The sequence below is a fragment of the Hyperolius riggenbachi genome, chromosome 10 (genome assembly GCF_040937935.1).
Source record: "Hyperolius riggenbachi isolate aHypRig1 chromosome 10, aHypRig1.pri, whole genome shotgun sequence".
Classification (NCBI taxonomy): Eukaryota; Metazoa; Chordata; class Amphibia; order Anura; family Hyperoliidae; genus Hyperolius; species Hyperolius riggenbachi.
Genome location: NC_090655.1, coordinates 75,762,159 through 75,776,172, shown reverse-complemented (window position 1 = coordinate 75,776,172; position 14,014 = coordinate 75,762,159). Strand labels below are relative to the sequence as shown.

General features: G+C 43.9%; 1 protein-coding gene across 3 annotated transcripts in view; it reads left to right on the top strand.

The window, feature by feature from the left end:
* KIF20B (kinesin family member 20B) overlaps positions 1-14,014 on the top strand; it is a 175,136-nt gene that overhangs the window by 143,026 nt on the left and 18,096 nt on the right. For 2 of the 3 annotated variants that reach the window (XM_068258631.1, XM_068258633.1), the window contains 4 exons: positions 2,911-3,042; positions 5,603-5,719; positions 8,075-8,281; positions 9,903-9,971. In XM_068258631.1, the coding sequence (XP_068114732.1) occupies positions 2,911-3,042; positions 5,603-5,719; positions 8,075-8,281; positions 9,903-9,971 (525 nt within the window). The remainder of the gene's footprint in view (positions 1-2,910; positions 3,043-5,602; positions 5,720-8,074; positions 8,282-9,902; positions 9,972-14,014) is intronic. The other variant, XM_068258632.1, reaches the window with a different exon arrangement.

Genomic DNA, 14,014 nt, shown 5'->3' with positions numbered 1-14,014 from the left:
TAACATGCAGTTTCCCGTCTGTTAAGAAATTGGTTATCCATTTGCAGATGGATTCAGGTATGTGTAGCTGGGAGAGCTTGCTGTGTAGCAGGGATGGTATTATGGTATTAAATGCAGAGCTGAAATCTATGAATAAAATCCTGGTGGAGGTTCCTGGGTTGTCTAGATGCTGTAGTACATAATGCGTACACATGTTAATGGTGTCGTCTGCGGATCTATTAGGCCTGTAGGCAAATTGCAGAGAGTCCAGCAGGGGATCTTTGATGAATTTCAGATAAGCCATTATCAGTTTTTTAAATGATGTCAGGGCAACAGGCCTGTAATCATTTAAACATGTAGGTTTTGATTTTTTGGAATTGGTACAATGATTGAGCTTTTAAAACAGGCAGGGACAATTGAGAGTTCCAGAGATGATTTGAAAATGTCTGTGAATACAGACGCTAATTGAACGGCACAGAGTTTCAGACATTTCGCCTTATTTGTTTTCTGTCTTTTGAAGAGTTTGTTTACATCTGATTGGCATATTGGTAGAGCATGCACATCTGGGTACAGGTTAGCAGATTGTGTCTGGCCTCCTGTGTTGTGTAGATGCTGAGGCACTGCAGGGGGTGGAGACGTTGGCTCGGTTTGCCTTTTGCAGAGATGCAAATTGACTTGGTGTGTTTGACTTTTGTTGGTAGTGTCAAACTTGCAATAAAATGTATTCAGTTCACTTGCAAGCTGCAGGTTGTGTAGTGATTGTGGAGATTTCTTTCTGTACTTAGTCATTTCATGTAGAGATTTCCATATTGTGGACGAGTCGGCTGTGGAACATTTTTCCTCCAGGTTTTTTAGAATAATTTTTTTTGCGTCAGTAATGGCTCTCTGCAGTTTGTATTTCGCAGCTTTGTAGAGGACTTTATCGCCAGTACGATATGCCCTTTCTTTGTCGAGGCGCAGCTTCCTAAGATGTGATGTAAACCAGGGTTTATCATTATTGTGCCTGATGCATTTTGTAGTAGGGATACAGGCCCCTTCGCAAAAGGTAATATATGATGTCACAGCGTCAGTGTATTCATTTAGGTCACTGGATTCTTTGAAAATATTCCAGTCAGTCAAATCAAAACAGCTCTGTAGTTTTTTTACAGCTTCGTTAGTCCATTTCTTAACTGTGGTCACGACCGGTTTGGCAGTTTTTAATCTTTGCATGTATGTTGGGATAAGCTGTATAACAGCATGATCTGAGTTCCCCAAAGCTGCCCTGCTGACAGTGATACGAGTCCTTAGTCGTAGTGTAACAGTGATCAGGTGTCTTACCTTCTCTAGTTGGGAAAATGTGTACCACAGCTTATACACAGGTCAGCTTATATGCGAGTATATACGGTACGCCTTATTTCAACTACAAAAATACAACATGCGCTAATATCATTATGATGGTATTTTAATGAGATCATTGTGCTTCATAATTTTGTGCTTGAATGGGGCTTATATATGCTTGTCCCCTTCAACCCCCATGAGGTCGGCTGGTTAATCTATTTGTTTTCCCCTCTGTGTACGTTATTGGCCTTGTTACTGCTGTTTCCAATGTAAGAGAATTGGGTAAATGACATGCAAGTGGAGTTCATGCCGATTCATTTATTTAAACAAAAGTCTACGGTTTGTATTGAGGTCTGTGTTACAATTAACGTGACCTCATGTAGTGCTGCACATGACAATAAAAGGTTATTTTTGTAAAGAAGTACAAACTAGGTTGTATACTATTTACATGTGTTACCCGCCCATTCATAAATCAGTTGTTCCTAGATATGCTTCTTACATTACAAGTTCGTAGGTGTAAATTGCTTGTATATTACCAAACATGCCAGCAATTTCTCTTTTCCCAGTTACAGGTTTATCAAAACCAGTGCAAAAGCAGAGTAGTGGCTGAAAAGGACCAATCGGGATCCTTGATTTGGGCATCTGCTCTACTTTTGCTCCAGTATTCCTTGCACTGGTTTGGATAAATCTGCCCTAATATATTTAAAGCAGACGTAACCTAAGCTTTAATGCTGGGAATACACAATGGGAATTTTTTGGCAGATAGATGGTTCGATAGATAATTTCCGACATGTCCGATCTAAATTTCAATTGTTTTTTTCTTATCGATTTCTCATAGACGTGAATGGAAATCAGAAAAACGATCGGAAAATCGATCGGACAGTAAATCTGCTGAAAAACCTCATTGTGTAATCCCAGCATAAAAGATAGGCAACAGCATAATAACTTGATGAGGGGGAATTAGACAGGCTGAACTCTCTAAATACATACAGAGTGCGTTTCTCTTTGTTTTCCTTCTGTCCTGTGCAAGTTCAGGTCCACTTTAAAGCGGATACGAGATGAAAAACTAACTATAGCAAGTAACTTGTCTATATATCTTATCTAAAGTTTAGTTGGTTTACACAGTTAATCTAGCTGCAAACAGCTTCAACAGTATATGATTATTTCTTCCTGTGATACAATGAGAGCAGCCATATTCTGCTTGTCATCATTACACAGGCAAACTGCTCTGCATCTCCACCCCTCAGCCTGTGAAAACGTCACTCCCCTCTCCACCCCCTTGCCTCTAAAATCTCATGCTTGCTTCAGCAAAAGCCTCCTCCTCCCCAGGCTAAGCTCCCATGAGCACTTGCAGCAAGGGTCTCAGAATGCCTAGGTGCTGGGGGCGTGGATACATTCATTTACATGTAATTAGGTAATAAAATATTAAAAAAGCATTTGGGGGGAAGAATGCCCTATAAACTATGCAAGGGGCAGAAAAATGAAGGCAGCAAAAGTTTGTCTTTGATCCATTTTAAAATATATAAAAAAAGGTTTCTGTGAGTAATCGTGACCATCTTCCTAATTTCCTGTGGAAGTTGCTAGAACTGGAGTTAACAGGTTTCCCCATTTTAGGATTCCTCTGCTCTGGATGAAGTGAGGAGGCAGTTGGCCGCGAGTGAAGCCAAAGTCAGAGAATTACAGGATAAACTCACAAAAGTGGAAAATAAACAGCCCTCATCAGTCTCTGTTGCTCCTGTAGAAATGGTGAGTTCTGAAAATAGAACTGTGCAGTTTGTCTGCTGTTGTATTTTTATGACATTTTCAGGTTTTGGGCCTGTTCACGCCAAGGGTGGTGGTGGGGTCATTACTCTTCACTGCTGCCCAGCCTCTTGCATTAAAGTGTTGTTTACAGGCAATGTCCCCAGGCTAGGCTCTCCTACCTCCTGCCGATGCTCCATGTGCAGTGCTCGCTTCTGTCTCTGGAGTGGTGGCTCTGCGCGCTATACACCGCCAGGTGTTTTTCTATACTGTAGCTTTAAGGGTCCCTCGCTTGATAAGGACCCTAAGCTATAGTACAGAAGAACACCCGCCAGTGTAGAACGAGCAGAACCGCCACTCCCGGGACAGAGCATGAGATCCTCACTGCACACTGTGTATCGGAGAGAGTAGAGCCTAGCCAGGGGATGTTGCCTGTAAACCATACTATAACACCAGCAAGCGAACAGAGGAGGGGGACACAAGAGGGCACATGGTACAAGGGGGACACAAAAGGTACATGGAGGGCATAATTATTGAAGGGAGAAGATCCTTAAAGGGTCACTTAAGTCACACAAAAATTGAGTTTTACTCACTTGGGGCTTCCATCAGCCCCCTGCAGCTGTCCGGTGCCCTCGTAGCCTCGCTTCGATACGCCTGTCCCCGCCGGCGGCTACTTCCGGTTTTGCTGACAGGCTGGGAACGCGAGTGATTCTTCGCGCTCCTGGCTACAATAGCACCCTCTATACTGCTATTGCAGCAAGGAAGGCCGCAATAGCAGTATAGAGGGTGCTATTGCGGCCGGAAACGAGAAGAATAACTGGTGTTCCCAGCCTGTCGCCGAAACCAGAAGTAGCCTCCAGCAGGGACAGGAGGATCGGAGCGAGGCTACGAGAGCACCGGACAGCTGCAGGGGGCTGGTGGAAGCCCAAGGTGAGTAAAACGCATGTTGTTGTTTTTTTTTTGTTTGTTTTTTTTTGTTTTTTTTTTTTTGCTTGACTTAAGTGTCCCTTTAAGATGGCCCTGCACCCTAGACGCACCTGGTCCTAGTATGTTTTGTTTTTCCCTGTTTTTTATCTTCTAAACCTAAGTGCGTCTTATGATCAGGAGCGTCTTATGGTCTGAAAAAATATAGTACTTAGGGTTCGTTCACACTACAAGAGCTTTTCTAAGCACTTGTGATTTTAATAGCACTTGCTAATGTTCTCCTATGTGAGTATTCTCACTGGAGCGATGTGATTTTGTAAAAAATCCCCCATAGGATTGCATTAGCAAGAACTTTTAAAATCTCTGGCGTTTAACCTCCCTGGCGTTCTATTAAAATCGCCAGGGAGGCTGCGGGAGGGTTTTTTTTAAATTAAAAAAAAAGTATTTCATGCAGCCAACTGAAAGTTGGCTGCATGAAAGCCCACTAGAGGGCGCTCCGGAAGCGTACTTTCGATCGCCTCCGGCAATCGAAAGTAACAAGATAGGCCGCAATGAGCGGCCTATCTTGTTTCGCTTTCCTCGTCGCCATGGCGACGAGCGGAGTGACGTCATGGACGTCAGTCGACGTCCTGACGTCAGAGCCGCCCGATCCAGCCCCTAGCGCCGGCCGGAACTGTTTGTTCCGGCTGCGCTGGGCTCGGGCGGCTGGGGGGACCCTCTTTCGCCGCTGCACGCGGCGGATCGCCGCGGAGCGGCGGCGATCGGGCAGCACACGCGGCTGGCAAAGTGCCGGCTGCGTGTGCTGCTTTTTACAAAATTGAAATCGGCCCAGCAGGGCCTGAGCGGCGACCTCCGGCGGCATACCCCGAGCTCAGCTCGGGATTACCGCCAAGGAGGTTAAAAAAACCTTGAAGTGTGAATCAGCCCTTACTGCTTATTTCATACAGCTGTTTTCTGCTGTCTTTTTTTTTTTTTTTTTCTTTATCAGAGTAGGAAAAGCAGTCTTGCTGCTGATATTAGCAAAATGCACAGAACAGGAAGCGGGTACAACTTGCTTATTCCCCTCAGCCTATCAACAGAAACAGCCACAGCAAAGAAGTGTGTTTTCCTTGTTTTACTACTTTGTTTGATCAAGGTGAGACTTGCTCGCCTCTACTGGATCCAGCGCTGCAGTTCTCCCTTCGTTTCCCCCTATAGTGAGATTGCCTGTTGTCATGACGATAGACAGCAATCTCACCAGAGGGATAAAAAGCTCCGAGGATCGGAAGAAGAATGACTGCCAGCGGCTGGATTCCTGGGGAGGTGAGTGGCAAACGCCCGATGCGCACAGGCTCTGCTCGTACATTCCGGAGCAGCCATGAGCCAGACTCTGGGTTACCGCTTTGAGCTGCGGATTTCCGGCACTGGGTTACCGCTAAGGAAGTTGATATAAATAATTCTATTTACATACTGACACATTTTCAATTTCTGCAGATATTTTGTACATGCTTACATCGTTTACAATATGCAGTGTTATGTGCTGCTGTATGCTGAATGCACTGTAATTGGATGGGTATTCAATTAACAATTTATTGTATAGTTCCTCGCACCATAATATGAAACAGTCTGTCCTGTTCAGCACTGATTTGTTTTTATGGCGCAGGCAGAGAAGATACAAACCCAAACCACTGAAAAACTTGAATCGGCTAACTTGTTGGGCACAAATTGTCGCGAGACAAATTCTTCCTCGAACAGTGATGTCTCTCTTAGTGACAATCAGGTGAGTAAGTGGAATGTGGATAAATGAAGGACCTGTTATAACTGGATTCCCACTAATGATGTAAATCTGTGCGAACTCGTAGGCATTACCACAATCGGGAATTGGGAAGGGAATCTTAGCAGAATTGTTTTGCTAGCAGTTACTCGGATCTAAATTTAGAGGCAGCTACTTAAAGTAAACCTGAAGTGAAATAACAAGTTATGAGATTATATGTGTTGTACGGATGATAAATAGAACATTAGTAGTTTAGAAAAGGATCTTCTATCCCTTTACACTGAAAATGAAGTAATGACCCTTTGAACTCTCCTGCAGTAAAACCTTGACAGATAACAGGATTTTAGTTTCTGTCTACTTTTCAGGAAACCTAACCGAATTTGACAATCTATTTTGCATAGATAAAACCTCAATTTATTTATTTTTTCAACACTTGGTGTACTGGAAAACAGAACAGGACTTCAGATAATTTCTTCTTAGTAGGGCTAGTACTATATAACTATGTTAATCATAGTGCTGTTGCGATCAGCAAACCATATGTGCTTCAAAAATACAGAGTGGAAGGGTACATGTTGTCTTTTAATAGTTGTCATTCCCAGTCTAGAGTTGGGCATAGAGGTAACCTTTTTACTGCATCGAGTGCTACAAAGTTAGCAAAGGCAATGCTGTGATCTGCTGGAGTCTGAGAGAGTATCTAGTGGTGCAAGGCGGTAATCCATGTAAACAAGGAGCATCAGGGAGATATCAATAACCTGCCTGATGCTCCAAAAATATAAAGCTAGGCATTTAATTATTGGATGTATGATCCATAAACGAAACAATCCATATATCCCTTATATCAGTCGTTGACCTGGATTTCCGCCATGCACCACTAGACGTACAACCAGACTTCAGCAGAAATTTGAACCAATGTAAATTGGTTCCCTGCTGCTATGTACGGCGTGATGCGAAGCTGTTAGTCGCCCGTGTCTTGACCCTGGACTCCTAACACTTGATTGACCAAAAAAAAAAACTGAAAACATCTAGGTGTATGCTCGACTTTATACCATATTTCCACCTTTTGGTTTGCTCCATTCAGAAGGTATGCTAGCAGGAATCTGATAAAAATATAGGACACTTATAGAACAGCTTGGGCTCCTCATTTTTTTCTGTATAATGAAAAAGTATCCTAATAATAGTAGACCTTTGGCATGGCTAAAGTGAATGCGATAATTCCCCATTAGGGCATGAGTGAGAATGATCTAGTAAATCGTCCTGCTGTGTACACAAGGATTATCTCACCTAAGTTGCTGCCTTCCTTCTGATGCATTCCAGTCTGCTTTACATCATCTTACACTTCCGAAGTGTAGGAGGATGGCTTGGAAGGTCTTGGAAGGGAGGTGGCGGCATAGGTGTGAGATAATCCTTGTGTACACATTCCACAACCCCCACATGCTGCTGGATGATTTTGCATTTTGCTCAACCATAGTCCCATTTACGAAGCTGGAGTTGCACTTAAAGGACATCCGAGGCAAAAAAAAACTGAGATAAACAATTGTATCTGCCCTCCTCCTTCAAAAAATGACTTTTAAAGTTATCCCACAGTTTTATTTTATATTTAAATCAATGTTTTAAGCTTTAACTGTTTCATGGCCTTTTCTCAATGACACATTGAAGTATGCCAGGGCTAAAATATGTGAACTATTGACCTTTTTTATCTCTTTCATGCTCTTAGAAGCCATTTACTGCCACAAAAGTGTTTTATGGCTGCAATTCCTTATCAGTGAGGGTTACGCTATAGTCTGACCCAGTCCAACCCGGTCCCGACCCGGACAGGAACTGCCACTTACATACCTGATTTTTAACTCTCTTTTAAAAGAGGAACACAGCCTAGTTATTTGTGTACTAGGCACTGTACATACCCATGTCTATCTCATCATGTCACATGTCACCTCGTGAGTCCTTTAAACTCAGAACTTCCTCTCCGCTCTAAAAGATAAGCAACAACATAATAACCTTTAAAGAAAAAAACATATATTTGTTACAGCTGATACAAATCCTGCAATAAATATGCAATATGCCTACTTTCATGGAAACAGACATAAGGTTAACATCCTGTGATTACAAATTGGCTACTCTGCTAAGGCAGATGATATTCCTGAGCTGACACAGCAGAAAGATCAAATTACAGTTGTAATTAGTCGCAGGAGGAATTAGAAAGCTTAAATTCTTTAAATACATACAGGGTGCATTTTTCCGTTTTCCTTCTGTCTATTGCAAGAGTTCAGGTCCACGTTAAAATATGGATATATTGATGTGCCAGCTCTTTCAGTACGTCTTTATCATTCTGTAACTAAAACATACACCTCTGTTTCTGTCCAGTCGCAGGATGGGTCAGACACAGTACTGGATTCTTCTATGCTTTCCACACAAAACGGACAGGCCAGCCGATTTCCCAAACCACAAATGGAGATCCGCTTCAGCCCAGTGAAGCCAAACAAGATGGAAGTCAAACATCTTGGAAACGACTCTACAACAACCGTTAGAATAAAAAACACAAGAAAAAGGAAGAGCAATGAAATGGAGCAGGTAATCACCTTCTGCTTAATACCAGGCTGCAGATAGACTAAAACCTTGCACACACAGAGCCGATGCTGCACAGATGTGACGCTAGTCTCCAGGCTAGTGACACAGCTCTTGCTATGGAGGGGATTGGAGGGACTATGAGTGGCGCACAGCAGAGCAGTTTACCGCATGCAGGGTAAATGGGGAAACAGTGCTCTTGTCTGGTATTGCTATAGAACAAATCAAGATCGGGATCCGCACACATCCAGACTTTTCAGGAACAACATGAATTTTGCAAATGTTTGGCTGCTTATGCCTTGATAAAGGGGACTGGATAGTCCCCGAAATGAACGTGGGCTTGGAGGATCAGATGTCGTGTATGTGTGCATTAGGACAATAGAATTCACATTGTTCCTGAAAAGTCTTTGTGCGGATCCCTCTCTCCATTTGTTGGATTACTGTTGCTACGGGCTCCCCATCCTAGGTCTGCGGTTCTTTTGATTGAATGGTATCGCTATAGAGACTGCATGCCAGATTTTGGAACAGACGTTGGACGGCCGCTGTACTTTGGATTCAGTTAAGATTCTTGGCCGAGGCATATCATCTGCCATGGCTGAGTTCAATCCAGGGCATGTACATAGCTCTAGAAGCGCCCTAAGGGCCCTTTTCCTAACGGATCGCAAAATGCAGGTTACAGTAATGGAAACAGCAGCAGCCTTTTTCCATTAGTGCGATCCGATCGCGTTGCGATTTTGTACCGAGCGCAAGCGTTGTCCTGACGCATTTTGGATGAGTTTGAGCTCCTATAGTATAGTAGTTCAATCGCAATCCCGTTAGTGGAAATTCGCTTGAAACGCGATAGTGATTGTGATCGCGTTTCATAGTGGAAAATAGCCCCAAGGGCTGCTGCAATATGTGCATGTCATGTACGGCTATAGGGATTCAGGTGCATGCTGTCCAGAATTGCAGCACAGTGCGGTTCGGAAGACAAGCCATAGAAGAAATGGGTGGCGTTTCCAAGTATTACTATGTTCCTCTGGGCAATTTGTGTATTAAAGATTTAACTGGTTCCGGATCAACGCAGTATGAATCTACGTCCGCAGGTGGTGCTGCAGCTCTGACTGGGCATAGATTCAACGTCGCAATGAATCGCATGTCCCCAACGTTACTGCCGATCTCGCCGCTCTGCACCCACCGCAATTTGCTCGCTCTGCCTTCTGTAAGACGGCAGAGCTCTGTAAGCATATCAGGAGCCGCTTTCATTGGCTGCTGACCATGTGATCACGAAGAGAGCCAATCACATTGGCTCCCGTTGATAGACAGCTTCAGGAGCCAATAAAAGCAGCTCCTGACTGGCTGCCGGCACTCTGCCGTCATCGAGACGGCAGAGAGAGGAGCCTGCGGCGAAGGGACAGCGTCGTGACCGAGCGAGAGCGACGGGTATGTGTGGTGATTCATCAGGAGGCGGCGTTTTACCGTACCAACAGTCTCTGGTCCTTAAGGGGGCAGAGACTGCTGGTACGAAAGTGGTTAAAAACACCAGCGAAACAATGTTATCAATACCTGTAGAGGGAAAGAAAGTGACTGAAGTAAAAATCATTTTGTTGTAGTAATTCTCTGTTTTTTTAATTGGTTTTCTTTTAAGCATGCAATGCTTTCAAGCTGCTGGAAAAGTAGATGTACAGAGTCAGAGGACTATAGGAGCATTTGTCAGGTATTGGATTTCCTTCATGGTGTTGGTGCATTAATGACCTGGAGACCATCATTCCTGTAACCCCCCCATTAGCTCTGTCCTGTGTTTATTAAAGGGTCGGTAGCACATTTCTACTGCTGGTTTTGCAGGATTTTTGCAAATTTATCAAACGGACATAAAGTGAATGTCCACTAAAAAAAAAAAAAAAAAATAACATATCTATGAAGGCCCTGTAGAGCCTTTCCGTTCCTCTCACAGTTCCCTTGTTCCAGCGCTATCACCCCTGCTAGCAGTATTTGACCGATTTGAATACTGGTCTGTGCCACCGCAGAAGGCTGGCAAGTCCGTATTGCGCGAGCACTCTCACACATGCCCAGGGGTACGGGAGAAAACAAAGATTTAAAGCTAATGGGAAGCTTTAAAAAAATGAACCATATACTTACCTAAGGAGAGGGAAGACTATGGGTCCTATATGTTAGCATTTATGTATGATACTCTTGAATTCCTAGGCCTCAGTTACTTTAACTGAGGTTAGTTAAAAGACTTGACTTGCAGAGAGTCTCCCTTTAAGGAGCATTTCTAGAAGCACAGTGGAACAGGGTCCGGTGTCTAACCCAAGGCCAGAGTGCTTATCTGTCCACGATGTGCAGACAGCCAGGCATCTTTACTGTAAACATCGAGTGTTTTCATATTTCCTAAAGGTAAACAATAGCCAGGGAACATTTTCCCTCATTTCTGGGTAATAAGGGGGGAAACGCCATATTTGGCTTGTCCCCTAGGAGCAGGCGCAGATAGGGTCATCCATCACATGCTATTATCCGCCAATTGCATGCGATGGGTACTAGATCATCCCTGCAGGATTTAACTCTTTAGAGGTTAGTATAAGAATAGTCAGCATGGGCTCCCGAGGGGACTGCTCTCTACGTCTGCTGACTTTCTTCTTGTAACTTTCCGTAACTGTATGCTGTATATATGCCTAAGTGCAACTGGCATAGATGTAACAAACGAGAACGCCTGATCTATTCACTAGGGATAGATCAAGTCTGCATGGAACGCATAAGATTCTACAGACCGTTTGCTTCGCCACGAGGGAGGTAACATGTAACGAAGATGTAAGATTGCTACTGAACACATCTGTATATTTGCTTAACAAATAAACTCTTGAAATTTGACGACGTCTAAGAAGTTCTAACTCCTATGCTGTTTGCTGTGATGAGTGTCGAGTTATCACACTTCCTGTGATATGGCACCAAACAAAGGTGTAGTGTTGTTGCCAATAGCAACCAACAAATATTTATTACACTATACAGCCTTCCTGCTCCTCTTCCGGTCCCCTCCCTTAACCTCCTTGGCGGTAACCCAGAGTAAGGCTCGGAGTAAAAGAAAAATGTTGCTGGGAGAGGTAATCCTGGCCCGGGGAGGTGAGTCTGTACAGGGGCTGCTGAAGATTTCTCAGCGATATGTCTTTTTTCCTGCTTTCAGGGTCTAAAGGCACATGAAAACATTGTACCACTTTAAGACCCTGAAATCGGGAAAGAATCATACCGCCAGGGAGGTTAAGTGCTGGTTGCCCCATTTGAATCCTTTGCTGAGGGAGGCTTCAGAAGTCTTTGGGAGCCTAAGTGCTCATGTTCGCGCGTGCTCAGAATGGAGCCAGCCCCTCTTCAGGAGCACTCCCTCGGCAGCAGAGCAGCAGTATTTGACCAATTGGTAGGGGAGCTAGCACTGGAACGCGGGGCCCGTGAGAGGAACGCAAAAACTCTATAGCAGTGTTCCCAACCCTGTCCTCAAGTAACGCCAACAGTGCATGTTTTGTGGAAATGCACAGAGGTAGTTAATCGGCTCTGCTAAGACACTAATTACCTCGTCTGTGCAGGTTTGTTGTTTTCTGCAAAACGTGCACTGTTGGTGGGCCTTAAAGAGGAACTGTAACGGCAAAACGTCCCCTGGGGGGTACTCACCTTGGGTGGGGGAAGCCTCAGGATCCTAATGAGGCTTCCCACGCCGTCCTCCGTCCCTCGGGGGTCTCGCGGCAGCCCTCCGTACAGCCGTGACGTAATATTTACCTTCCTGGCTCCTGCGCAGGCGCTCTGACGGCTGTCGGCTCTGAAGTAGGCGGAAATATCTAATCAATTCCTGCGCTTTGATAAAACTTTGCATGAAATCCGGCCTTTAATAAGCCATCCCTGTGAATTACTTTGTGGTGAAAGTTTCTCCCTGGGAACTCCTGTAATCTTTCATCTCAGTCACTAACTACATCGTGAGTATTTTTTTCCGCACATTAATCACACTATCCAAACTAATGTTTAACAAACGGCTGTTTATTCTTCATCATGGTACAGACTAACCAGCAAGCTCATGGTGACCCAGAACTCATTGGACTGTGTAAGGGACTACAATGGTCCTAAAAGCCCCCTTACTAAGATGTTAAGAAAAACAAAAATTTGCTTTCCTAAAACAGAAAGAATTTGCGATAATTCAGGTTGGAGTGAGCTCGAGATGTCTCCCAGTGCATCACTGCTGAATATATGCAAATTAACCATTGTACCCTTAGAAGCTAAACACACCTCCAGAACCGCTGGAATGCAATGATGTGTCAGCTTGTTAAATTGTACAGAGCCATAATAATCCAACATGCATACAGACTGTTTCGGATTGTTTGATCCTCATCAGTGCATGGCATGGATTAATTTGGCTCTATGGAGTAGGGCTTGTAAACCGAGAGGTACAGACTAACCAGCAAGCTCATGGTGACCCAGAACTCATTGGACTGTGTAAGGGACTACAATGGTCCTAAAAGCCCCCTTACTAAGATGTTAAGAAAAACAAAAATTTGCTTTCCTAAAACAGAAAGAATTTGCGATAATTCAGGTTGGAGTGAGCTCGAGATGTCTCCCAGTGCATCACTGCTGAATATATGCAAATTAACCATTGTACCCTTAGAAGCTAAACACACCTCCAGAACCGCTGGAATGCAATGATGTGTCAGCTTGTTAAATTGTACAGAGCCATAATAATCCAACATGCATACAGACTGTTTCGGATTGTTTGATCCTCATCAGTGCATGGCATGGATTAATTTGGCTCTATGGAGTAGGGCTTGTAAACCGAGAGGTACAGACTAACCAGCGAGCTCATGGTGACCCAGAACTCATTGGACTGTGTAAGGGACTACAATGGTCCTAAAAGCCCCCTTACTAAGATGTTAAGAAAAACAAAAATTTGCTTTCCTAAAACAGAAAGAATTTGCGATAATTCAGGTTGGAGTGAGCTCGAGATGTCTCCCAGAGCACCACTGCTGAATATATGCAAATTAACCATTGTACCCTTAGAAGCTAAACACACCTCCAGAACCGCTGGAATGCAATGATGTGTCAGCTTGTTAAATTGTACAGAGCCATAATAATCCAACATGCATACAGACTGTTTCGGATTGTTTGATCCTCATCAGTGCATGGCATGGATTAATTTGGCTCTATGGAGTAGGGCTTGTAAACCGAGAGGTACAGACTAACCAGCAAGCTCATGGTGACCCAGAACTCATTATATATTCATATATATATATATATATATATATATATATATATATATATATATATATATATATATACATATATATATATATATATATATATATATATATATACACTCATATTCTTCATCATCTGATACCATGAGATTTGTGTGTTCTGTGGCACACGCGCGTACACACACGCGTGCACACACCCACACACACCCACACACACACCCACACACACACGTACACACACGCACACGTACACACACGCACACGTACACACACGCACACGTACATACACGTACACGCACACATACACGTACACACGTACACGCACACACACACGTACACGTACACACGTACACGCACACACACACGTACACACACACACACACGTACACACACACACACGTACACACACACACACGTACACACACACACACACACGTACACACACACACACACGTACACACACACACGTACACACACACACAAACACACACACGTACACACACACACACGTACGCACACACACACGTACACACAC